The 24,915-nt window shown below is 38.2% G+C and overlaps 1 protein-coding gene across 5 annotated transcripts; it reads right to left on the bottom strand.

Annotated features, from left to right (window-relative positions):
* Window positions 1-395: 395 nt before the first annotated feature.
* HERPUD2 (HERPUD family member 2) lies at window positions 396-22,034 on the bottom strand. Of its 5 annotated transcripts, XM_080339224.1 has the most exons (9): window positions 21,902-22,034; window positions 21,356-21,681; window positions 15,501-15,578; window positions 12,157-12,270; window positions 9,935-10,092; window positions 3,830-3,952; window positions 3,205-3,528; window positions 1,760-1,874; window positions 396-1,425 (listed from the first exon to the last, which is right to left on the bottom strand). In XM_080339224.1, the coding sequence occupies exons 2-9, from the start codon at window positions 21,500-21,502 to the stop codon at window positions 1,264-1,266; spliced, it is 1,221 nt and encodes a 406-aa protein (XP_080195350.1). In that variant the 5' UTR covers window positions 21,503-21,681; window positions 21,902-22,034; the 3' UTR covers window positions 396-1,263. The 5 variants fall into 5 exon arrangements, with proteins under 5 accessions (XP_080195350.1, XP_080195352.1, XP_080195351.1 ...); XM_080339226.1 differs by lacking the exon at window positions 12,157-12,270; XM_080339225.1 differs by lacking the exon at window positions 15,501-15,578.
* Between the last annotated feature and the right edge of the window lie 2,881 nt (window positions 22,035-24,915).

Raw genomic sequence — 24,915 nt, 5'->3', positions numbered from 1 at the left:
CTTCACTGCATAGCTTCAGCAGTTTGACATCAGCAAGCAAAAGTAAAACCGTATTTCTCACTTGTTCAGACCTATGTAAGAGCTTGGCCCTATACTTGAAAATTAGAAAATCGGATAAGCTTTCTTTTGGTTGTAGTATAACAAAATCTTTGCAGCCATTTTTAAGTTAGAAAACACACGATAACTTCAGAATTAGGAACAAAAATGAAACTTGACTATTATTGAAATCTACAGAAAGAAACAAAAACTGACAGCAGCAATGTGTGATTAGCTCATGTACCATTTTACTTTTCTCAGTTTTAATTAGGCTAAGTTTAAGAATACAGATATCCTGCTGTTGAGATCATACCTATCATTAGGTACGCACTGCTACAAACATACTACTTTAGTCAGTATCAGTAATGCCACCGTGATAACTTTATTTCACTCTCAAATCAATCATATCTTCATCCTTAATGATGCACTATTTAGTTGTTTGCATTCAAATATGCATATAAACATCCAAAAGAGTTACTGTAACAGTTTTTATTAAAAAAACTAATGTACATGTTTTTCCCCGGTACAGCTATATTTTTCTTAAAAAGTACTGTATGTATCAAACATTTAAGGTTTATTCCATCACTGTCAATTGTCTCTGAAGAGCTGTCAAACACCTCCGACTTTAATGAACTTGATTCAGTACAGCCTCAAGAAAAAGCTTTTAGCTTTCTAAACATGAGAAAAGGCTTAGTATTATGTGGCATGAAGACAACATGCCATTAACAAGTAATCCTTGTGTTTACAGCGTTCTTCCAGGAATGATATTACGAACTCCAAATCCCAAGTGCTAATTTATACCCTGCATAAAATTAACACAAGATACGTTAAAGTTATCCAGATGAACAGATAGCATTTGGAAAGGTCCATCAACATTCATATTTTTAACAGCTCTTTAAAGAGGTAATGGTGCAGATTAAGTCCAAGCTTTTTGCCTCAGTATAATACACATTTGAAATTAAAATAGAACATGGAAGACCAATATCTTTACATTTTATTCTTCAGAAAAAGAAGAATCTTAAGGAAAGCATTTAGTAGTCCACTTGTGCTTAAAATACTCAATGCATGAGAAAGCCAAAAGAAAAAAAAATACACATTTTTGTACACCATGATCAAAAAGATAACATTATAAATTTTCAGAAATTGCACTGTATTTAAAACACTCTCTAGAACTTGCTCCACTTCTACGTCTGGCTACTGAGGCTGCCTAACAGTTCCTTTTCCACTTCAATTGCCAACCTGTGGAGGCCCTTCAGGAATGAGTGATGTGAAGAAGGTTGTGATAAAGGACCAAGCAGAAGCCATGAATCCAGGCTGCTGCTCTGTATTGGCATCTTCACCTCCATCTTCTCCACTGTCTTCATCAATCCCATCATCCATAAGTCGTTCCTTTAAAAACAGAAATTGAAGCAATTCAACTGCTTCTTTTCAGAACTCTGACATAAGGTACACAGCAGTATCTTCCTACACTAAGTAACTTCCCTCAGAGCAAACTCCTGAAGAATAACCAGCATGAAGAAAGTCTGTGACTGAAGCACAGACAATCAGTAATTGTCAGAGTGGAAAAAATACAGAATTTAAGCAGTAAGCACAACACTGAGGATAATGCTGAAAGATTTTTGGTTAAATCAACTGTACTTCAAAGGCTGACTTTCTGTCCAGACATTACAGCATACAAGGAAATATAATAGCTACGAGGCTCAAAAGACATGTCTGCTCTTACCATCTCCTCAAGATCAGGGTTATTTGCATGTTGTCCATCACGGTTCACTTCCACGTTATTGGCTGCCTGTTGTTGGCCTCCCTCTTGCCTAAAGGGGAACCATCCAGCTTGGTGTCTACATAAGAAAATGAAACAGTTGTAACTGTCTCTTTTGAAAGGAATAAAAATATTTTTTTTTCTGGTACAGCTAACTATGGCAATAAATTCTTCAAGTACTTTCAAATGAATGAAGCTACATGTATTTTTCTGCATGTCTTTCTTATAGACGAGTGCCATTTTCACCGGGGGCTACATCAGCCTTGCGGTTGCTTTCAAAGGGCCAAATGTAATTTTAGGACTGTAGAAATGTAACTACTCCTACTGCTACAGATCAAATGGCTATTCTTTGATGCCTGGGTTAAGAAGGGCCTTAAAGAGCTGTTAATTTTCAGAAGTGCTGTTCACAGCTCTCTGTTCCAGAAGATGAATAATTTACCATGATAAGGTGATTAAACATGTAGAATATTTTGGGGTCTCCTCCACATTTTTAAGTACTTATTTTAATTTTCAAAGGCGGATTTAACTTTCATAAAGTTGATTTTCTGTGGAAAAAAAAAGAACTTAAACTTCAGCTATGGCTTGAACCACATTATCATTGTAAATGAAATAAGCCTCACTTAACATTTTCAAGTGTCTATATTCTGATTTCAGCTATCACATCTGCATGAGAAACAGAACAGTCCTTGTGAGGACACAGACTATCATGTCAAGAAACTCTCAATTAATCACATCAGTCCAAAATATCAAACATCACTTAGTTTTCCACTTCTATTTACATCACTAAGGTATTTTCATATATAGAAGGGAAGTGATGGCAACAGTACTGATATTTCTTAATAAAAGAGATTTAGGTTTAGGTCTTTATAATGAATCATTAAAATTTTTTTAAGTCCCTGCAATTCTACCAGATCTAGTACCCACCATTACAGTAAAACTACCTTAACTCTGCCGAACACAATTTACTGCACAAAGGCCATAAGTTATTTCTGAAATAAGAATTTAGCTCTACAATTTTCCTTTCAGATCCAAGCAGCAAATGTTTAAGTTTATGCAAACATACACTTGACCTACAGGAACTAACTTCCTCTCACCCACACTTTCTAAAATTCCAGCACAAAATTCTACAATACTGATCTGTTCATATCACTAACAGTTAAGAGCACTGTGGTGCAAGTATAAGTGGTACCCAACTTGCTGTAAAAATGTGTTGAGAATTATTTCTTTTTTTATATCAGCTTCTCTGCTTGTTGGATTTTTTTTTTTCCTGTAAAGGAGCACTGCCTAAACTTTTTAAACCTTTTTTTTTAAACTTTTATTTGGATAAATTTTGACAGTTTAAATGGATTAGACACCATCACCATACTCCACGTATCAAATCTGCAGCTGTACTCAACTGTTGTACTCACAAATAAACCAGCAGCATGGCTCCCATTACCATGACAAATCGACTGAAGGAAGAATAGAAGTATACAATGCTCAGAAGAATTGCTGCTCTGGAGAACGTGTACATCCAGTCCAGCCAGTCCCGGTTGAAGTCCTCCTCATTCACTACTGGGCCACCCTGTGCATTCATCTGAATATTTGGGTTTACAGGCCTGTTGTCCTGGACGGCTACATTTGGTGCTGCTGCAGGCTCATTTGCAGGAGCATGTTCTGAATTTACAGCCTGGGCAACTGCAGATCCCACTGGCTCAGTGCTGGAAGTCACTTGGGCTGAAACAGCAGCTTGGCTAAAAATTGAAACATAAAATTACTTTGTCAAAAAACATGCCTCATAACTTCTATGCCTATTCTAGTCTTCTTTTCTACACTAATAAAAACAAAGTTTCAGATGTAATACATGTCAAAACACACTTCATTTTCCCTTAAATCTTTACTTATTAACACAGCAATTTAATTCCAATCCTAAACTGAACTTTATGATTTGCTGGACAAAATAGTGTAGAGACAGCACTGCAAACAACACTAAAGTTTTTAATAACTTCCTTTCATTAGTGTAACTCGGTACTACCTAAGATAATGCAGACTTACTATTGCATGTAGTACTGACGTGCATACATTTGTTGCCACCAGATCATCTGTAAGGGACTGAATGCAGGATACATAGAAAATCCAGCAGGAACACCTTGACCTGGAAATTGGTTGCCTATATTGCTATAAAAGGATTTAAAGAAAAATATTCAGTTTCTAAATGCCACATTTATAAAACTCACTAATATTAAAAAAGCAATTAAAGTAGCATTCTTCATTTGTCCCCGTAAATAATGCACTGAAATAACACTGAAACACCATTTAATAAGATCATCCCACCCATTACAATACAGAACTATACTTTTATACAATAAATCAATAATCAAAGTTATTTCTATAGAAAAAGGATTTATGTTCTTGTACTTAGATGTCTGGCACTAGTTGCACCTCTGAGACAAAAATCACATGGAAAATTTTTCAAAATTGTGTACACAATTATAGACAATTACTTTTAAGTTCAAAGGTCAACCTTAAAGGTGCTGCAGGACCTGTAATGGGAAAACTTATTGGATTCTGTAACTACCTCTTAGAAGCAATACCTGTAATACTACTGTGATCAAAGACATGAAGAAATGAACATGAGCAAGGACAACAAACTAATCTTTCAGATACAGCTTCTGAAGAACATAACTAAGAACACTGTAAATGTTTTACTTTCCCTCCCCCCTCAATATTTCGAGCCTAAGTGATTCTTGTCCCTATGGGTTTTTAACTCCAGTTCACATGCAATAGATATAATGCTCCTATACATAAGTTTTAGGTTTGGTTTTGTCTGCTTTTAAACTTCTTAGCCTCTCTTACCTCCTAGAGCATATAGCATGTTTTGGCAAGATTTCCAACTCTTTCCCCCAAGATTTTGATGCAGTGAACTGTAGTAAACCAGGACATCTTTCAGGACAGCATGAGAGTATAAAGCATGAAGAAAAGTTTATTCAGACTGCAGGCAGCAAAAGCTGAGACTGCTGTAAGTGTACTGCAGACTACACCTGTTCCCTAAGCAAGGCACTCCCTGCAAAGATATCACCAAGAGATTTCATTAGTCTACCAGGCATTTAGATATGCAAGACATGCCCAGACAGAAAGATGGGAGGAAGACATTAAAATCTTTTTTCCATCTTACACATGAATAAGTATTTCACTATAATTCTGGACAAGAGTCTGCTATACAACACCATGACCTCTGCTAAAACTGTTTGCTATGCTTGGATTTAGTCATAACCTGTTTTGACAACAGTTTGGAGGAAAAAAAGAAAAAAAGGCAAACGTTGATTTCCTGATACCAGATACAAATTGAGATAATCATAGGTAATACTTCAGGTTTCTTTCACAAATTGCAAGGGTGAACTGGCAGCCTTGCTGATGCTGCTTTCTTGTACATAATTAACATGCTGGAACAGCATAGGTGTCAAGCTGCTATTGAAAAAACATCAATCATGCTTTTATCTTTATGGCTGCAAGCTTTAAGAATGGGTTTTTCTATCCCCTGAACTGGCAAACACTTTCAGAAATAAGATTCCTTCGAAATTCACAAAACACTGAACCCCATACAAACATTTGACCCTCAAAATATCAAGATGATTCAAACATTCCACATGGGTGTCGTTAAGTAACACATTGTGACAAATCACTGAGAAATATCTCAATTTCAAGCAGTTATAGTATCACATGAGGATGCAAATAGGCAGGATCACTCACTGTTCAATCACATCTATTTCTCCAGCTCAGCCACCAAAAGCAGTGCTACCCAACTTGCCTGACTAAGTTCTGCAGGAATTCACTAATTATTTTTCTCATCAGTTAAAGATTTTAGGGCAATTCTTCTCTAAAACTAAAGTTGAGAGGCCTTAGGCTAACATATCTACCTCACCAATATATCTTTTAGAAATATTACATGTTTGAGCATCTACTTTCTTTCAAACTCTTTCTTGATGTCTTAAAGCTTAATAGTAGATTAAGAAACCAGTCAACCATGACAAACCACAAAATATTTCAGTTATGTTCTTTCCTTTCACATTCAAACCTTTTGGGGTTTGGTTTTAGTGTTGTTTTGTTGGGGTTTGTTTGTTTGCTGTGTTTTTCCTTTCTTTTTTTCTCCCCCCGCCACCCTCCAATGGCTTTTCTAGGAGATGGGACTGAGAAGCAAGGCTTAACTTTTCGAGATCTGACTCCATTAACAAGAAAAAGTAGACATAAATATTCAAGAACTGGCTTCCACCTTAGAATGCCAACTAGCTCAGCACTATTTTATTTGCTCACCAAAAATCAGAATGAGGTAGATGATGTCACTTATACAGCTATTACAGCTGCCAGGGTATTAAGTCAGCTTCTGAAATTCAGGAACAACTCTAAACACAGTGTAATGTATTCCAGTGAGGAGAACCTCTCCAAAGGAAGAGGCTTTTCTCAGCAAAGCAAGGTAGCTTGCTGTTAGAAGAAAAGGGAAAGTAACATGTGCTTTCTCCTCATCTTTCTCCAAAAAGAGCAAAGAGAGGCAGGAAACAGAATATTTCAAAAGAAAGTTTCAAAAGAAAGGCAGCAACAGCACAAGCAGAGAAGCAAATTGGATAGACAAGCACATTCCAAGATTGGAAAACAAAGAAGAACAGAAAGTAGAACAGTTCGATAAGTAAAAATAAAATCATAAAATCCAGTTTTAAGGCTCAAATGGTACAGGCAGATTCAGAATATTCTGAAAAGAGAGGTATGCCACTCTTTAAGTTGCTACAAATCTCAGAATTACTTCTTTGAGTCTACAGAAGACACCCAAAATGAGGTAACTGGGATTCAATTTGAGGGTAAGGTCTGGCTAGTTAGCTGGTGTCATCATGAAGATACTGCTCACCACTAACGGAAAAATAAAACTTTATATTCAGAAAAGCTCAATCTCTGTCATCTGCATGACTGACAAAAACTGCATTTGTTTCATGACCTTGACCCACAAAAACATGTCATTTAGTGTTAGTCTTATAGGAGCCTGGGATATCAACTTGAAGTGGTATTTCAATATCCCCTACTATAGGGGTGTCAAACTCATTTTCACCAGAAGCCACAGCAGCCTCGCAATTGCCTTCAAAGGGCTGAATGTAATTTTAGTCCTATAAATGTAACTACTCCTACATTTATATAGTCCTAAAATTACATCCAGCCCTTTGAAGGCAACCAAGAGGCTGATGTGGTCCCTGATGAAAATGAGTTTGACATCCCTGCTCTGCTACATTACTTGCTAGTTTAAAAGAAAAATATAGAGCAAAGGCTACTCATGAAGCAAGGTATTTATGACCTTGAACATACAGCATGCTGTCAGTGTGCAATTTTGTTCCTCGCTTTCAAACATTACTACATACGCAATATGAAAACATTTCATCAGACAGGCTGCCCACACCTGACAAATAATCTCACAGCCTTTCATGTTTTTTGTCTCTTTACTGCTCCCAAGTACTCTCCAATCCAAACTGCAAGCCATCTCAGGACTGAGCCCATCTGTTCTATTTGCACCTGCGCAGCACAGCAGGCCCTGATCCACGACTGTGTCCACAGAAGCAGACAACACTGTCCTTGCTCTGCACAGCGACAAACCGACTTGGTAGGTATATAAACTACTTGCCCAGTCTCACCTCAAGTCTAGATTTTTAGGAAACAGCATTACAGAAACCCAAAAAGCAACAGAAAGTGTTAAAATGTTACACAGAAAGCACTTTAAAAATCTGAGTTAACTGTTTTCCCAAAGGGTATTCAAGTCACACATCGAAGCTTTGTACCAAGAACTGGAAAACCATCAAAACCATCATTTAATCACCTACCGTTCGTGTCACTAATTTGTACAAATTACTTCAGTAATGAAAGTGTGACAAAATGCTCAAGAAAACTGACCATCACATAGTTTTTCAAATATTTGGAGACCTTTCCCTACCAGTTGAGCCTATAGTTCACCATGCAGCTAGAATTAAGAGCATTTGGTCATGACACAGTAAGAAAAATCCACAAAGGCAACACAATTTTCAGCTACAACTCTTCATTGTTCCTAACAAGTCTTGGTCTGTGTATAAATTACATTAAAGCCAGATCTCATCACCCCAAATGATGTTTAAGAAAACAGCTAAAAACCAGAAGGCATTTCCTTATTGCTGGAATACAAGTAGCAGCACCCTGAAGCAAAAACCGATGCATCTGAGAAGATTTCTGACAGCACTAAAAAGGGTTTTTTACGACAACAGCAAACTACAGCAGGCACTGGCAACAACTATTTGGAACAGAGCACAGTCAGTGTCCAGCAGTCTGCAGCAAAGAACTACCTTAAATTCTGATAGCATTCGATTAAATTACTTTTACAAAAAAGTCCTAAGATTATTTAAGATTTGTTGATTTGGTACGTCTTTTGAGGTCACGGCTGCACTTCTGAAGCAAATCTCTAGTTACCTACTCTTATTACAGTTCTGTTTGCAGCACAGAATGCTCTTGGATCACAAGCCAGATTCCTTTTGGATTTCACTAAATTTAAAGATGTGGTTTAGGTGCACTGCTAATATTCTTCAGCCACAAACAGGCACCTATTCCAGGTGACCAAACTAGAGATAGTCCAAATAAGACAGAAAACCCCGAAATATGAGCAGCGTTGATGTTGGGTTCTCAGCACCTGTCAGTCTACAGATCCACTCCTCTCAATCTACACTACTTGCTAATACAGACATAGACTTAGTATTTTATTTTTTCAGTTATCCTTTTTTTCAAACAAAGTAATGTCTTCCAAACTGATTCCTCTCACTGTATTTTAATTGAATTAATTCAGTTTAAAGACTGAACAATGGTTCTCTTGCCTTTCTGAAGTCCATAGGCTATTCAGTTCGCCATGCACACTGATGAAAAACTCACTCTCAGGGTATGCTTACATGAAAAGCTAATTAGAAAACTATTAAACTTCTTACAGATCAGTAATTTACACAAGAAATTGCTTCTAGAATGAATTTATATTACACCAAACAGCAGTCTTGACAGTCAACCTAACGTCACCAACTTTGTCATAAAAGCAAGTATAACGATTTCTGCAGAGATACATGTGGTCTGAACAATATATGCGTTCCACCCACTGAAAAGGCAGTTTCTTCCCAGTAGACAATACATTTCAGATAAATAATTAAAAAGACTTGAAGGAATTCAGGGTGAAAATTAGTGAATACTAGTAAAGTCTAGGTTAACTCTAACAAGAGAGCAAGTAAGTTGAACTGAAATTAAATACATTTTCAACAGTTCTTCACATCCGTTTTCCTTCCAGTGACACAAACAACTGTTACTGTTAGCAGGTTCATTGTTTTTTTGTTTGTTTGGACATTCTCCAGTCTACAAAGTACTGGGAGAACACCTTGTCAGAAAAAAAATCTTTAAACTGCTCCTTGAGGAAATGACAGCTATCATCTCAGAATGTACTATCTCCCTGTTTTCCCCTTGGAAGAAAATAAAGAAAGTTTAAGAAGCTGCAACGGTCACATGGCTTAAAAATTCCTATAGCTGCTTTTTTAAGCTAAAAAAAAAAAAAATTACATAATCTTGAAAGTCACATAACAACAGATTTGATCTAAAAATATACACTGGTTACACTTCATGGGTATATATGAAAATTCGGTTGTAGATACACAACCACTTACACATACTCAAAACATCTGCATATCACTTCTACAGTTGAATTCAATATGGAGCAGTATGTGTCAAAAACTAAGAATCATCATATTCTGGTGAGAATTCGGTGTTGATGATTACAATAAAGGACTAGAAAAAGCAACCAGAAGCAATTATGTGGTGGATGTAACTAGCAATGTAGCTGATAAAATAAATATTACAGCTGCACTTATCAACAGAAAGTTGAGGGCAGAAAGCATGAAGAAAAAAAAAACAACAAAACACCTGCCTGAAGGGGAGCACCAGGACACTTACTCTTCAATTGACTCCTTGCTAAAAACATTACTGTTCATATTAAAATATTTCAAAATGCGACTTTATGCTTCAAGATGAACTACCAAATCATTTTGCAGGCTGTGAAAGAAACGTAATTGTAACTGAACATTTAAAGTACTTCAAAGAATATCAAAGAGCTGATGATTCCTTCCAACTCACCCTTGCATTAAATAAGGGAACTGGTGGCTTGGTATGGGATTGCTTTGTGCTTGTGGAAGGTTACGATGCCTCACTCCATCTGCACTAGTGTTCAACGATGTAGACGAAGCTTCTTGGTTTGTAGGTGAGGCAGCAGTTGACGTAGAACGGTCCGCATTCTTAAAAATAAATAAAATTGAGGTTGGGCATCTTTTTGCCATAGTTACAAGATTTACCACTATGTCTTAAAAAACTATCTGCTTTAACGTTTTGTCACAAATTTTATTGAAAATAGAAGCACCAGGCAAGTCTTCTGGAATTTCATTGGTTCTGGCAAGCCTTTAGTAAAAACAGAAATTCAAAATTGCACTCAGGTGCACATATTAAAAAAAAAAGTTTTCAGGAAGACTCAGTGCTCAATAGGTCCCAAAGAAAACCACAAGCCACTGGGAATCAAAGTTTCAAAAAGCTGAACCGAACTAAAGCTTAATCCAAAGAATATTTAGTAGCAAAAAAAAAAATTGTAGTGTCTACCATTAACAAAAGTAACTACAAGGTCAGGTTACAACTTTCTATTTAGAGACAATAGTCCCTGCAGTGACTTAAAATATCATTCCTGTATTCTTGCCTTCAGTTTCCCCTTCTACTCATCCTCCTCCTCTTCACTGTGCCAGCTGCCCAATCCAAATTGCTGTGCTCACTGCCGGGAGTGGGTAGGGGGTAGGAACAGGGAAATGGCGAGGAACTACTTAGGCTCCCAGAAACATCCCTAAAACTAGTGTGGCAGATCTTCAATGCTTTCCAAGATCAGTACTTAACTCTGGAAACAGGACAACATCTAGCTCTCTTAGATTATTTGTCACCATAAAAAGACCACAATTTGGCCATTAAGTTGCATGACTTTAGTTTGAATAGATCCCCAAATCCTGTTGCTAAGCATTACTGTAATGTTTACTCAGTAGAAAATCCTCTTCAACTTTGACAACTCAGGAAGTGAGGAGCTGCACTTACTTAAGACACCCATATCACATTTGCCCTACAAAGGAAAACAAGAAAAATTTACCACTAGACAGTGAGGGGGAAATAAAAATAAAAAACAAATGGAAGAACGAAGCTTTGGGTTTAGGTTGTTTCCTTCAAAGTATTATGAACTTAACACTACGCATACTGACTGCCTTAAGCAGACATTAATACAGTCATCTAAATAAGACATTTACAGCTGATCTACACAGCAATAAAACAATCACAAAGGAAGCCCCTGTGTCCTGCTTGCAAACACAGCCTTTGAAAACACAATGCAACCACTGCCCACTCTCTACTATTGCTTAAACTGTTCATATTTCTGACTACACACAGCAGTCAGAAACAGTACCCTGATGACAGAAGAATGAAGACACAAAACTTATTACTGGAAGGGTATTTCCCACAGGCTGATAATCAACACACCACAGATGAGAAGTACCTAGAATGGTATCATGTACATTCCTTTCTGATTAACCTTCAAAGGCCACTTAATGATACTGCAAGCTCTGGAAAAAGCCAAAGGAATTACAGTGACAACAACCAAGTCATCAAGAGAAATATTAACTGTCCTTCTGTTAAAACACAGCACAACCAAAGATCATCTTTGGAGGATGTGAAGAGAGGAAGACTCAAAACAACCTAAACAAGAGTTCTGTGAACAGCTTAACTAATAAAACACTAAGAACACTTTCTACTTCTCACTGTCTTACAGACACTATGACTACTTCAAAGCTACTATGTAAGTAAGTACAGGCCAATTCCTGTCAAGCAGAATGAATGCTGGCCAAGCTCCACTTGTCTATCTCAACAAGGGAACTAATTTGACCACTCTCTCTTCGGCGGTACAAATTTTCACAAAATAAATCAGAACCTTTTTCTTTTTGCCCAAAATCTGAATATACTGCTCAATTTCTGCCAAAGGTGTGAGGATATGGAAAGAAAATGTACTTTTTGATGAAGAGTGTTAAAATAAAGAATAGCTTAGAAAAAGTAGTGCTTTATAATCAAATATAATTGTGTTACAATTTGAAAAAAGGTAATCTCTAAATAAACAAAGTGACATCCTTAAATAATCAGGTCTAAGTGTACAAATTCATATGGCATGATCTACTTTCACAACACTATTAAATAGTCAAATTTTAAAAATCAGAACAGATATTCCTGGAATGCTTCCTCAGTGTAGAAGAAAATCATGTCCTGTGCATAAAAAAATAACTCACTGAGCTACTGCTGGAGGTTGAAGCTCCGTGACCTTCTCTACTGGTGCTGGGTTTTGGAGAACTTGGGGGTGTCCGGGAAGTACATACCAGATGAACCATATGATATTCATCTTGCTAAAAATTAAAGAAATTGAAGAGCTAAAGCAACAATATTTGAGAAATTTACAAGCAAAAAATGTCTACAAATTCAACTTTCAAAGTTGCATTTGCAATCAATAAAGAACCCATAAAGCAAAACTTGAGCCTAACACAAGAGAAGTCTATTGTTTCACAACTAATATTTTCTTAGCAGCTGCCCGAAATAACATATTGAACATTCACTTACCCTCAGTTTGTCCTAGAACTGCAGTATAGCAGAACCAGTGGAAGACCATATAGAGAAACATGGGAAAGTATATCATAAGCTTTATCTTTGATGTTAGAAAAACCTCAAACTCTTTACAGGACATGTTTTCCCTAGAGTTAAGAATGCTTACATTTACATGGAGATCTAACGAAGAGTGTTGTTCAGTAAAGACATCAGGGTAGAAGAAAAATGTAGGCACTGGAATGCCACAAGCCAACCAAGATTAGAAAAGTACATCAGCCACTGCCTCCACCTCACTCCAGTCTAAGCATGGCTCAAGCCTGACCTGCAGATGCCCAACTGAAGAGCCCCACACTCAGGCAATGCTACTTGAAGCATTAGATAGGACTTGCATATTCCTAAATATTTGAAAGTGAGAAAGCAAATGAATGGCACTGCTTGAAGCCATGCCAGCATGCAAGTAATCAGCCCACACCAATTCTTCATGAATGTGCTCCCTCCTCCAATGTGGATGCCATAACAACTTCAATCTGAAGCCCACTATATCAACATGCCTGAAGTGTGCATGGCCATAGCAACAGGAACACCTATGACTATATTTAAACTGCACACTACAGATTCCCTAGTAACCAAATTTTAAACAAGAAAAGCAACAAAAACCCCCTCTGCCCTCTTCTGAAACCAGCGTGGTACAGTCAAGCTGCAGTTTTTAATGACATGACATTTAGAAATACCAGGTTTGGAGGTTTTTTTGAACTCTTAAAAAAAGTTAAACTAGATGTTTAGTCATTTTTAAGTTTTAACCTTTAGGAATAAAGAGAACTGCATAACTGCTTTTATAGACCATTATGCATTACCACTAGCAGAGCCTATCCACATACATGTTCATTTAAATTCCCACACATGTATCAGTTTCTAGCCTCAAGCACAGCCTCACTATTACATTAATTTCTTACTAGCTGGTGATAGTAAGCAATGATCAGAAAGCACTAAATGCAGGTGATCAGCATTCTGATCACACCAAAAGCCTTTAACCTAAACTAGTCACCTTCTTTCTCGATAAGAGCTTATGCCACTCAGAAAGGCATTTTACATGTAACCTTACAGTGTACAGCTTTATTCAATGTGACAGTTTATTGTAACATATTACTATTTACACATAACATGTTGGACATCACAATGCTTGAAGACTGCCACAACTTCCAGCCTCAAGGTATTTTATATCAGCGCAATGACATTGCTCAGTATCAAAAAAGCAAGTATCACAAAGCTAAATTCAGAGATTTAGTAAAACCTCAGATAACATTAGGAATTTATAGCTAATCAACTAGTAAGAATATGGCAGAGAATGAGACTAAAGAGTAATCATACCTTTTTTCCAAAAGCCCTTAAAAGCTTGAGCACAAGAAAACCTCCTCTTCTTCCAACACAAATTTTTAACTTAGTGAATTTAGAAACATCAGTCTTAAACACAAAGTTACTTTGACTAAACCCAAGGCCTGTAGCTATTAAAATGCCTTTATAGCCAAATACAGCCCCTGCATGGCGAGGGAAGACAATAGTTACGCAAAGTTTCTCCTCTAGCACATAAGAAAGTTCTGAAATTGTGTTTCCTAAAACTAGCCTGCTGTAACCAGGACGAGTGAATTTAAGGGATTCAGACTTCATTTTGTCCTTAACAAGCAAAACTAAGCTTTGAGGTAAATTACGTAACCATTCTTGTGAACTTTTAAATGGTACAGAACATATGCTGATTGGCAATAGTCCAGCTCCTGTTTTCTAGTAAACCTATACACAGTAAATTTCAATCCTTTTTTGGTAAGCAGTTAAATCCAATTTAATAAAAACATTTTTCAGAATGAATTCATTAAGTAACAGAGTGTACTCAAGCAATACTCAAGTTTCTTCTCCATCAGTTTCTCCATAGTTAATACACAAGTTCAGTTGTCCGCTTTCACTAAAGCATTATTCTCCTTTAGAGACTTTCCTCCATACTAAATTCTAACCCACTTTTGCAGTCCGTACATCGGTTTTTACCTTTATACGTTACAAAAAAATTATCAACATCCAGGTACTGTATTACAGAGTTTACCTACTTAGTAGGATTAAAAACTGTGTAATTGTTTAATGACCTGAAGTATTTTCCAAATATTTGCTACTGATGATCCTGATCTGTTTACAAGGAGTTTAATCAACCTAATGCACTATGTTTTGTGTTACCATCAAAACTGAAGCAAAGTTCTTGACAACCTGCTCTAAATATCTTATTCTTTCTATTCATTTTAAGTACTTCACTAACTTAAGGAAGTCTCTATTACTTGATAACAATCCAAACTATTTGAACCTATTTGAGAACCAAGTGAGTGTATTTCAAGATTTCCTACATCAGATGTCATGTGTATTCAGGATTCAGATTTAATTTAAATGCTGACTGAAGAATCCAAAGTTTGATTAGTAAAATTACTTTATCCAAAATAAACCAGCAGAATAAAGGGGAAAAAAAAATGCAAGAACCAACAAACTTTCAAATAGCATTGGAACAGTTAATAGCTGACGAATAAAACCAGAACAAACAGCTTTCCCAGCAAAAACATACAGGAATTTAGAATTCTGGTTTTGCATAAAAATATATTACCGTTAATTTGCTTACACAAATGCCATTTTTAATGTACGTTCTTGGATTTAAGTATCTACAAGAAATTAAATTATGTCCCACATCAGCACAAATGCAATAAATGATTCCATGTAGGCCATAGTGGGACTCTCCAAAGAAGTCACTCTACACCACATCACTTGCTTGGGATTTCCATGGCCTACTTGCTCTCCCACCAATTGGAAACATGCCTCAATCTGCAAGAATCACAATCCTACATACAAGGGATACTCGAAAACACATTTTCCCGAACATATCAACATCATATGGTTACATTTCTCAATATAATAATGAAAATTTGAAGCTAAACAACATAAATCTATATTCCCACTTCCCAAAAAGTGATTCTGATAAAATATCATATGGTGCTGATATGAAGCTTACTTTTCTGAGAACATCTTTCAGCTGCAGATGATCAGGAAGCAGTCTGCCAGAATACACCAGTCTCTGATCCTTTGTAGACTAGGAGATGGGACAAAGAAAGGAATTTAGCTTTTTCCTGCTGTACAGATATGCAGCTGGAGATAACATTTGCAGATGACAAAACCCCTTTTAATTTCAACCACCAACAGACAGCATCAAAAACATTTCAGAGCCTTTGCAAGTCCAACTTGCAAATTAATTCTGGAAAAGAATTCTGTTATTAGGCACTCAGCAAGAGTGCCATAACTATTAAAAACACTTAGCTGGCAAACACTGCTCAAGAAGATGACCAAGTATATTCAAAAATTCCTTTCTTTTAAGATCTACTCTTTACACTGCTCACCTTCCCAAGCACTTGCTGAAAAAGTAGATAGAAAAGTGGCTTGGGTAAAAAAAAAGAACAAAAAACAAACCCCAAAATAGTTAGTAAAATGATGGAATGATAAATAAAATATGAAGAAGGGCACAAAATGCATTCTTTTTCAACACGGAATTTCTTTTATTAGTCCCTGCCCCATACACATCCCTTCCTTCTCCCCCTCCCCCCCCAAAAAAAAAAAAAAAACCAAAAAACAAAAAACACAAGAGGAAGCAAGGAGGAAAGCATTGAAAAGCATCATCACGATTTTTTTTTAAGGTTGCTTTCAAACTTTGGTAAGCATTTTTGCCTGTTGTTACACCATCACTGTTTAAAATATCTTAGTAATGCAAATGATGTTTATTTAAAAAACCAAAAACAACGACCAAAAAAACACACCACAAAACCAAATTACACACTATTGATAATAACTTCTCTACACAGAAGAGATAACGACAAAATTCTTTTTAAAAGGAAACTATCTGGGGTACCGATCTACAGTAAAATGTCCAGTACAGTAAAGCAAGAGACAGCTTACTGGTCTAAAGAAAACAAGCAAAAACCTCGATGCTACTCATTCAGTTTATGCTATAAGAGCTTTAAAATCTTAATACTAGCAAGTCACTAACATGCTGTAACTATGTGCATAAGTAGCTCCCTTTTTTTTTTTTAAAAAAAAAAAAAGCTCCTTAGAATTCTTTTTATATGTAGGAATATTTAAAATACAACAGAACATCAGTTCAGTTTAACTTCTGCTTGCATCCTAAATTAATACAATAGCATTTTTCACTTGAAAGAAAGTGCTAACACAAGCAAATGCTACATGAAGAAATCAAGCCTAACATCAGTGGAACAGACATGCATTATCAACATGAAATATCTGAAGAATTTCCCCATCATGAAATAGCTGGTCTTACATCTTGCTCCTTTCACTCCCAGCCTTCTGTTGTCCACTCTACAGTCTTATTTGTACTAATACTAAGACACAAATACCTGAGATCCAGATCTCTGTGATTAAAAAGCCTTCACAGAAGGTTTGGATGTTGTTTTTTTTTTTCATGCCTTTTACAGATTGCCTATAACTCAAAACAGCATACAAAAGCTGCAGAACTTGTTTTTAGCTCTGAAAAATATCTGGTCATATCATTAGAAAAAATACAGATAGTTTAGGCAAATAGTTACAAAAAGTACACATTAAATGTGAGAGACTTCTGTTTTAACTTTTTTTCCCCAAAATTCATACTAGCTGTTCATTAAACACATTACTTTAAAAAATAAGTGCACAACCTGACACACATAGTATAGAACTGTTTATCACTTCTACTGAAGAATAATTTTCTATATTTTTTTCTCCATTTTTATGTATTTTTGATTAGTGACATAATACAGTATTTTATAAGTCTCACAACACAGAGAAGTATTTATTTGGAACTCCAATGGCTAAAACACTGCCATGAATCCAACATAACGTTGTATTGTTTCTATTTATGTTTAAAATAACAACAAAAAATGCCTGTCACTCATGTTAAACTAATTTCTTCTGAACTATTCCATTTCGGTTGCTCCTTTCAAGCTGGAACAGTCTGCTAACACAATATAAGTTTACTTGCATTTTGTATTTAGGAAAAGCCTTCTTAGAAAAACTAGAATTTGCAGCATGGAAAGAAAACGTTGATTTCCTGCAAATTAAAACTTCATGCTTTAGAATGACCAGTGGAACCAGAAGAAAAGTCTCAGAAACCTTGCTCCTGGGTCCTGATATAGATTATCTGGAGATTAATTAGAAGAAATAAGCAGGTAAAACAAAACAAGCAAAATACAACAAACCAACTCCAAATCTTTGTACCATCATTCAGCATGGCAATGGAGTTCTGTTTTCGCTGTCCCACTCATAATACAGCTGTCTACATTGCCAAATTCAGGTTCTTCTCTTCAATACCTTAAATATGAACGTCCCTTCAACCCCATCTAATTAAGTACTTTCTCAAATATGATATATGTAGTACCAATTATTTCCTAATATTACTACTTTACAGAGAAAAAACTGATAGATTAATGTGACCCCTCAAAGCTGACTACTACAGAGCCTTCGGTAAGGTGTTTCAGCTCCCCACAAGACCACAAAAGAAAAGGTTATAAGTATGCTGACGACTGCTAAACATATTGAGCTAGAGAAATTAATGGGGGAAGATGAGGTCTCAAACCCCATACTCCTCCCTGTGTAACTTAAATACCTAACTGTGCACAACAGGATTACTACTTGTGATTCTCAAGGTGAAAGTGATTCTGGAATCCTGAAATGTGTTGGGTTGTTGCATGGGATTTTTTTGTTTGTTTTTAAACGTAGATGGAAGAAGACGTGACAAACACGAAAACACAGTAATTCATACATGCCAAGGTAAATGGAAAAGTCATTCAACCCATTCTCTGCCAGAAGAGGTTCACTACCGCACCTCCTGCTTCAACGAACAGGATGCTCACTGGAAGCAAAAAACAACTTTAAAAAAAATTCATAATTAGAGTATCCCCGTTTTCAGAAGCAAGTATATACCATTAGCTATAATGATTCCAAAACCTTAATTTTAGAAGCGAAGTGGAAGACAGTTTTCAGGACATAATCCAAAAGCTACGTATTTAAAGGCAAGAATTCATCAGTCAGCAGGTTTTTTTTCTTTCATTTTTGAAGAAAGACTACCTTCTGCAATGCTTAGCGCAAGTTAGCTATTCCCAGCACATTACTAAAACCATCGAATCTAAGCTAAAGCAGCAACTTCCTTCAGAAACAGAAACAATCTCTGAGCTATCCTGTTTCAGCTACAAGACTCTCAGTATTTTGGTCACTCGGCCTCTCTCTTGTTCTTCCACAGAAGATAGAACTCCAAACAACCACATTTGGTTAGAACTGTGGGCAAAGTATACAGTAGATGACAGGTACTAAAGGGAAAGAGAAACAGCAGTTTTAAATTAACATTTACAGGTGTAATCAATGCAGCAGTTAATGGACTGAATGAGATCTGCCAGACTGACACATAGAGACTGATTTTCCAAGTTCTCTAAAATAAAGCTGTAACTTTGAGATACTCTAACTGTATACGCTAGCTATGAAAAATTGGTCCAGTCAGGGAGAAAAAATATTGATGAATGTGAACCTTAGTGTAGACTCACAAAACAACTTAACATTTTTTTTAAACCCATTTAGCTTATTCAGTTACTTACTTTGGTTTAGTTGTTATTAAGGCTGGTATACATACTAATCTAAATCTGCCTATACTTGGAATTTGCACATGTTTAGCCAAGTCATTTACACAAATTAATCCAGTAAAATCACAAACACTGCCGCCCCAAGGCCTAACTTCTTGTTTGCCTATTTTAACCATCCCATTTTCTGAAGATATACTCTTAATAAACTGTAAATTTAAGGACAACATTTACAGTTACCATCACTTTACCAACTACTTTACAGATGTATATAGGAGAATGAGGTAAAAGTCACAAGTGAAAATTTGAGAATATGTATAGGCATGATAGCAACTGATTTCTATTTTACACCCTGCACTTCCCAGAACACTGCAATACCTGTATAGAGCATCTGTGTTCTGATGTACTCTTGCACTCTTAAAATAGCATTGTAACAGAAGTTATTTCCAGGGTCTATCACAATCAGGGAATATAGAAATTTAATCAACAAGCTTTGGACATGATCTGGTTTAAAAAGAAAAAAAAAAGGGGGGGGGGGGGGGGGGAAGGAGGAAAAAAGCTTCTAAAAGCATAAAGACTTAACTTTGAAAAAAGCAGTAACACTCAACATCAAAAACATACAAAAACATACCAAACCAAAACTACACTTTTCAACATCTCATATATATATAGGAGACGTCCTATTAAGCCCATGTCATTACTTTAACTTGAAAGGTTCTATGAACTAAAAATATTGTGTTAAGTTACTAGTTTAATTGCAAGTACAGTAAATCCAAATTAAATTGGAATTACTGAGATAATATTTACTAAAGAAACTCCCCATTCTTTAACCTAGAACAATTTGGAGATTCTGAACTATTCATCTATAGTGAGATATATATATCTCATATATAATGAAAGGCATGTTGAGGAATCAATTTTCAACAGAAGAAAGATGTTCCAGGAAACTGAAATATGGTATTGTACTACTGGTTAAAACCTACAATGCAGCATAAAAAAACCTCTTGTTGATTTAGGATTCTTCCTAAAAGGCCAGTTTAGCAAGACTATAGGATGAGTCAGAAAACTAGTTTTTCAACACAAATACGTCACAGGAGGAGATTCTAGTGAAGAGGAAGCAGCAATCAGCTGAAATAATTTATTTATTTCCCAGCAGACAGGCTCTCTCAGCAGTGAATTCCTCACAGCAACAACTAAATCCACAAACTCTAAAATACTGCTTAGCAGATCTCAGTGTACCAGTAACGCAACTTAAGCTGTTTATTGCTTTTCTTCGGCTTTCTCCAGCAGGCTGAAACCCCTGTTGAGTCACGAAGTCACTATTCTGCCTTTTTATTTTCCCCAAGAAAAAAAGAAATCAACCATACCAATAATTCTACTGAACTAGGTGAATACTAATAATTTACAATGTAAACACAATCTAGGCTCCACATGCTGCTGCAACACGGGGGCTAAATCGCTCCCTTTATGAAGTTTTCTGGAACAAATTTTCAAACATACTGTTCTGTATGAGTGCAATTCTAAACAGGTACAATATTATCTTTCAATTATTATCTATAAGTTTCCTCATAGCCTCTTTTTAATTGCCAAATTTAGAACTTAAAAGCACTTAGAAATAAATCATATTTTCCTCAGAGGACAAAAACATATAAGCATTTACATTAACTTTCAAAATACAGTCACAACTGTCATACAAGTTTGTAGAACATCTGAAGGAAGAGTTTTCAGCACACCTCAAAAAAAAAAAAAAAAGGCTTTCTGCAGAGGGAGGAAAAAAATAATTCTGGAGATTGTTCAATTGCATTTTTCAAATAATATTACGAATAAACATCTATCTGCTCTACACCTCAGTAAATATACTTGATCATAGTAACTCTAGCGATATCACTGAAGTAGTGTAATTACTTTGACAGAACTCTTACATTTACCAAAATCAGTCTTAAATCGAGTTAACTGAGATACATAAACTCCAGTGCCTAAAGAAGTTAAATGAAGCATTAGTGTCTTCAGCAACACCACCTTTTGGGATGGTATATTCTGATCTTCTTAAACCATATAAAAGAGCAGTTATTTCTATTGCCAACTTCCCTGAAAGCAGAGACCCAGCCGCTGCCTTTACTCAGATGGCTTTTTGGCAGTAGGGCTGTTCCTTGTTTATCTTGCAGAGAACCTAAAGAAAGTCTCGACTGACTGTCCAGACGTTACTGCAATGCCAGTCCTACCGACAAGATGAAGAAAAAGGGGCTGGCCAACAACTCACCGGCTTACTGGGGTAGACATTAGACAGGTGAGATTTTAGCTTGCCCACAGTCCACTCCAGAAAGCAGTTAATGGTCTGGTCGGTGTATTTCTGGTTGGGGGCCTTGATGATGAGGGTCACCGGGTGATCCACGACGCTTTGGTCCATGCTGCTGGCAGGGGCGCCCGGCCCTGCCCCTCTCTTCTCCTCAGGGAGACCAAGCCGCTCAAGTCTCTGGGCGTTCCGGGTGGTTCAGCGTCAAGGGGCGAACTTCCCGGGGAAGCTGAGGGAGCCCATCCCCGTCCTGGCGCTCACACCGCGGGCAGGGCGGCGGCAGCGGCCCAGGCCTGCCCGCCGAGCCGGGGGGAGCAAACAGAGAGAGGGGCGGCTCAGCACGTCACACACAGGCGCCCCCTCCCCGCCGGTAGCCACAGCGACGGGGCTGGCGCGGGGCCAACGGGCGCACCCTCACCAACCCGCCACCCCCGTATCTCCCCTCCCGGGGTGGGCCCCTTCCCTCCGCGCCCGCACCCACGGAGAAGGAAAAGAGACGGCACAGCCCAATACCCGGTAAAGCGCCCACTCAGGCTGGGCCCCTCTGCCCGCAGCACCGCCTCAGCCTCTGGCCCGCTGTCGTTGGCGTAAAATGGAGACCGGAAGCGCGGCGGCAGAGACCCACGGCTCCCCGCGGGCGCCGCTAGGTGGCGCCCGTGTGCGAGGGTGGGCGTGGCGCACGGCGCACGCGCGCTGCGCTCCGCCTCCCCGCGGCCAGCGTGGGGGGCGGGGCAATGGCGGCGGTTGGTGCGTGAGGAGGGCGGCCCGGCGGGGCGGGGCGGGTTTGCCTCGAGGACGCGCAGGGCTGCTCCGGCGGTTTGCCGAGGGCGTGGTAAAGAAAGGGAGGGCACGCTGTGTTGGCGGGGCAGGGCTCGGCGGTTTGAAGTAGCACTTGGCCGCGGGGCGGTGTGTGCGGAGAGCAGAGCCCCAGCGGAAGCGCAGGCACCTCGGCCTCGCCAGGCGCCGGTTTTGAGGCCGTGGAGGGAGGCCCGTGGTACAGGATGTGGGGTGTCCACCGGCTCCTTCTGTCATGGCTGACACGCCAGCAGGCTGTGCTGCCATCCAGCGAGACCTGGGCAGGCTGGAGAGTTGGGCGGGGAAAAAATTAATGAACTATAACAAGGGAAAGTGTGGAGTATCACATCTGGATAGGAACAACCCCAGGTTCCAGTGTAAGTTGGGGAATGACCTATTAGAGAGCAATGTAGGGGAAAGGGACCTGGGGGTCCTGGTGGACAGCAGGATGACCATGAACCAGCACTGTGCCCTTGTGGCCAGGAAGGCCAAGGGCATCCTGGGGTATATTAGAAGGGGGGGTGGTGAGTAGATCAGAGAGGTTCTCCTTCCCCTCTACTCTGCCCTAGTGAGACCGCATCTGGAATATTGTGTCCAGTTCTAGGCCCCTCAGTTCCAGAAGGACAGGGAACTGCTGGAGAGAGTCCTGCACAGGGCAACAAAGATGATTAAGGGAGTGGAGCATCTCTCTTATGAGGAAAGGCTGAGGGAGCTGGGTCTCTTTAACTTGGAGAAGAGGAGACTGAGGGGTGACCTCATTCATGTTTACAAATATATAAAGGGCGAGTGTCACGAGGATGGAGCCAGGCTCTTCTTGGTGACAACCAATGATAAGACAAGGGGTAATGGATGCAAACTGGAACAAAAGAGGTTCCACTTAAATTTGAGAAGAACCTTCTTCTCAGTAAGGGTGACAGACACTGGAACAGGCTGCCTAGGGGGGTTGTGGAGTCTCCTTCTCTGGAGACATTCCTATGTAGCCTCGTCTAGGTGTTCCTGCTCCAGCAGGGGGATTGGGCTAGATGATCTTTGAGGTCCCTTCCAATCCCTACCATTCTGTGATTCTGTGATGCAGCTTCACAGGACAGTCTCAAGGCTGAAAAGGTTAAATACTTCTTAGCAGAAGAATTAAAACTTTATTACTGGTTGTGTGACTTACCTCCATCACCACGGTGTGGGAACATCTCAGTGTATTTATCCCCAATATCTTTGTGAGGTCAGGAAATACTATTTTATAACCAGAATGGAGTCATAGGAAGAGATTTGCCTTATGTCTCATTGAAGTCCCAGGTTTGCCTTGTAAACTTCTGATCATCTTAAGAGATTTTCACTTGGTGAGAAGAAAATCCTTTGAAGAACCTGCAAGTTTGAGGGATAATGAATAAGGGAAGAGTTCAGTTCATGATACTTCTGCTAAAGATCTGTGTAGTAAAAGTTGGCCTTATTGACATGACAAAAACAATAAACTGCTTACAAAAAAATACTATGTCTCTTGAAAAGAACCAAGAAACAGTGCTTTCCTTCTGTTTCTTCCAGTCTTCAAATGCTTCATGTAACTACAAAAGGCACAAGAGTTTCAGATAGTTTTGATTTTTCAAGTAGATAGTGTCCTTTTAATGCCAAAGAATCGTACATTTCATTAGGCTCTGCAGTATGAACAAGGAGTAAGACATAGAAAGATTTGCTAATAAAGAGATGACCCTAACAAGCTCCAGCATCTGAAGGGAAAGATAAGAGCCTGAAGGATTATCATTACCTGGACACAGACTACAGCTAATATAATAATTTGCAAAAGCAGAGAAACTAATTTAATTTTTATGTTTAATGACTTATAATTATTTCCCTCTACAACCCCTCCTTTGCAAACTTTGTGTTTGCATTGGAGCATGAGACCTCTTGTGTTTCCAGATCACCTTTTGTCCTTGAGGTGGCTTATCAAAGTGAACAACTGGTGCTTGATAACACCTTCAAATGTAATATTTAATGTGTCGGTTTCCCAGCTCCCTCCCTTGTTATGTAAGAACAATTATTTGCACTTGAAATTCTGAACATGCTGTTTTTACCAGGGCATGTAACTTGGGAATTCCAAGGAATCTGCTGGAATAGAATTTCCAAGCAGTAAGCAAATATTTGTACACAGGGTGACGCAACAAAATGGTTCAGCTAGACGAGCACTTGCAAGGATTGATACACAGAAATCAAAGCAAATGGTAAGTTTTAAACTTTGCATTTAGGATGGTTGTAGTTTCATTGTTTTACAAGTTGGCTGTCTGCATACACATACTATTTCTATAGCACACCCATTAGCTACTACAAAAAACTGCAGACTTGAGATGGCCAAGAAATATCCTGAGTCACAACCTGAAAACAATGAGATCTGTTCTGTGGTGTCATTTTAGAAGCTGCATGCTGTGCCAGCTCTATGAGCAGATCCCTGTCCTGTGCAGAGGCCCTCAGGGGCCAGAATTACACTTGGAGCAATCTCATTTTAGGACTAAAAATTAAAACCCAGTAAAAATAGACATTAGTTTACATTCCAAGAAACATTTTATGAATATACATTGTGAAGTATCAAAGTATCACACCCAAGAGGCCAAGTGATGTTTAAACATGCAAGGAATGATGTTGTTATTCTTAATACTTGTCTGACTTGACATACCTTGACAAATCCACGGTAATCTTTTTGCATACTTGTATTGTCTGTGACATCTGTGTAGCTGAGAGGAAAAATT

Source organism: Nesoenas mayeri (assembly GCF_963082525.1).
Source record: "Nesoenas mayeri genome assembly, chromosome: 2".
Lineage (NCBI taxonomy): Eukaryota > Metazoa > Chordata > Aves > Columbiformes > Columbidae > Nesoenas > Nesoenas mayeri.
This window is presented reverse-complemented; position numbering and strand designations above follow the sequence as displayed.